A 2367-nucleotide genomic window follows, 5' to 3' on the forward strand; every position below is an offset into this window, starting at 1 on the left:
ATATATATATATATATATACACACATATACGTCGAGTTAGAATAGAGGCAGCTGATGAAGGAATAATTCCAAGTGCCTATCTGTTTTCCTATGTGTTCGTTCCGTTGTCTGTAGTTCATTGTTCTAACGTCCTGTACCCTGATATGCATCTATATACACATGTAGATGTAAGTGTGTACATATATGTGTGTATACATGCATATATATTCTTTGTATTATATATATATTAATAGTAATAGTATGACAACAAAAGAAAGAATGAGAGCTCGATATTATATAGAGGAATTTATCTGTAATATAACATGTCACATATGAAATATAATTATCGCATATATTACAGACAGACATATAGATAGATATGATGTGTGAATGATCCGTGTATCTATATATGTAAAGAGTTAAAAAGTTTAGATCAAAGTCGTGCTAATTATTTACCTGACGTCTTCTGATTCATATCGATAATAGCACAATCATTCCAGCTTGAATCAGTTTTGATTAGAGTTTGGTTAGATTCAAGCAAAACTAAATTGTTTACATCGCCATTTTGAAAACTGGAACTCTTCTCTCTTTCCTCCCCCTACCACTTTTACTTACTGTGTCGCTTGCCTTTTCACTCACTCATTATCATTATCTTTCCTTTACTCTCTTTCACTCACTCCCCGTGAAACTCGCCTTTTCACTCACTCATTATCATTATCTTTCCTTTACTCTCTTTCACTCACTCCCGTTTCCCTCTTTCCTTTTCTTTCTCCCCTACCTCTCTCTCTCTCTAAATACTTTTTTATTGTCTTGTTTTTCTCATCCTTCCTATTTTCCTTTTGTCTTCTTCTAAACCTGCACCTCGTTCCCCTTTTCCTCCTCTGTCTCTCTTTCTCTCTCACTTTTTCCTTTCACACTTTACTTTGCACTTCTACCAAGGGAAGTAACTCTATGAAATTCCCAATGTTGACCTCCTAAAACTTTCTCGAGTTTATTTTTCTGTCATTAATATTCCTAGATTCTGACATATTTACAACACCCGTAAATTAAAGATAAGATTGTGTACAGTAAAGAGGATATGTTTCGCATTTCGAGATTGGGCGTTTTTCAAAAGAGAGATAAAAAAAACAAAACAAACAAACATTAAAAGAGACTTACTTTTAAAAAACATGTTTAGAAGAAGGATCTTACATGAAACATCAGAACCCCTTCAACGCACACTGTAACCTCACAAATTTTATCAATTGCCCTTTTCATTTCTTGTTGTCGTAGAATCTCATTAAGATAGTGTCTGACAATGTTGCTGCACAGAAAAGTTTATGTTTAAATTAACGTAAGAGTGTGAAGACGCTAACGGTTTGGATCCTTGCTCTTCGTCATAGAGAGAGAAAGAGAGAGAGAGAGAGAGAGAGAGAGAGAGATTCTAACTTTAGTTGGAAGGATGTTTTCATATCAAAAGCAACCAAACATGTCAGAGACCATACATTATTTACAGATATTTATGATATCAATCTGAACATTAAAATAATGGACAGTTGGACGGCAGTTCTCTTTCTCCTCATCGGTCTGTCTCTCTTTTTCTCTCTGCACATATGGATGCATATAAGCATGCACCCCCCCCCACACACACACACACACTGACACATACATGCATACATGCCTGTTTCCATCATGGATGTTTAGTTTATTGGATCAACTCAACAACTGAACTATTTACTCCTTAAATGATCATGTATACCACAGACATGTATACACTTAACGTAATTCTTAAGCATGAAACCGTATAAGACAAGGCTAAACCTTTGAGCGACGACTGTTATTCACCTGACACCATTCTATGTCTGCTATTTCTTCCACAAACTGGGCTCCAAAATCCTTATATTATAAAGGGTGATAATGTAACTATTTTGCGAAATTTTTAAAGAGTTATTTCCCTTGATGGTTTCACGCTTCTCTGTATATTCTTTTCAACTCTAGGCACGAGGCCCGAAATTTGTGGGGAGGGGACCAGTCGATTAGATCGTCCCCAGTACTTAATTTATCGACCCCGAAAGGATGAAAGGTGAAGTCGACCTCGGCGGAATATGAACTCAGACCGTTGCGACGAGAGAAATACTGCTAAGCGTTTCGTCCAGCGTCCTACCGATTCTGCCAGTTCGCCGCCTTTATGTTTTACTGTATATTGGTAAATAAATGGTTGAGCAACTGATTTACGGTAGTTAAATGCAAGCCTCATGATTAGAGAACCATAATTAACTTAGAATTTTAATTTTATTTTATGCAGGGTTCTTGTCTGCTTGGTCGCCAATTTTCAGTCTCTTCAATTTCGGTGCGAACTAATTTCGTATTCAGTGGAATGTTATACTTTTATAGGATCTATTTTAAAAC

At 36.1% G+C, this 2367-nt stretch overlaps 1 protein-coding gene across 2 annotated transcripts in view; it reads right to left on the minus strand.

The window, feature by feature from the left end:
• LOC106871714 (leucine-rich repeat-containing protein 61) overlaps window positions 1–1329 on the minus strand; it is a 16475-nt gene extending 15146 nt beyond the window's left edge. The window contains exon 1 of one of the 2 annotated variants that reach the window (XM_052973291.1): window positions 1138–1329. In XM_052973291.1, the coding sequence (XP_052829251.1) occupies window positions 1138–1150 (13 nt within the window). In that variant the 5' untranslated portion in view covers window positions 1151–1329. Of the gene's footprint in view, window positions 1–435; window positions 593–1137 lie in introns of those variants that run through there. The other variant, XM_014918325.2, reaches the window with a different exon arrangement.
• Between the last annotated feature and the right edge of the window lie 1038 nt (window positions 1330–2367).

This window comes from Octopus bimaculoides, chromosome 15 (genome assembly GCF_001194135.2).
Source record: "Octopus bimaculoides isolate UCB-OBI-ISO-001 chromosome 15, ASM119413v2, whole genome shotgun sequence".
In the NCBI taxonomy this organism is placed as follows: Eukaryota; Metazoa; Mollusca; class Cephalopoda; order Octopoda; family Octopodidae; genus Octopus; species Octopus bimaculoides.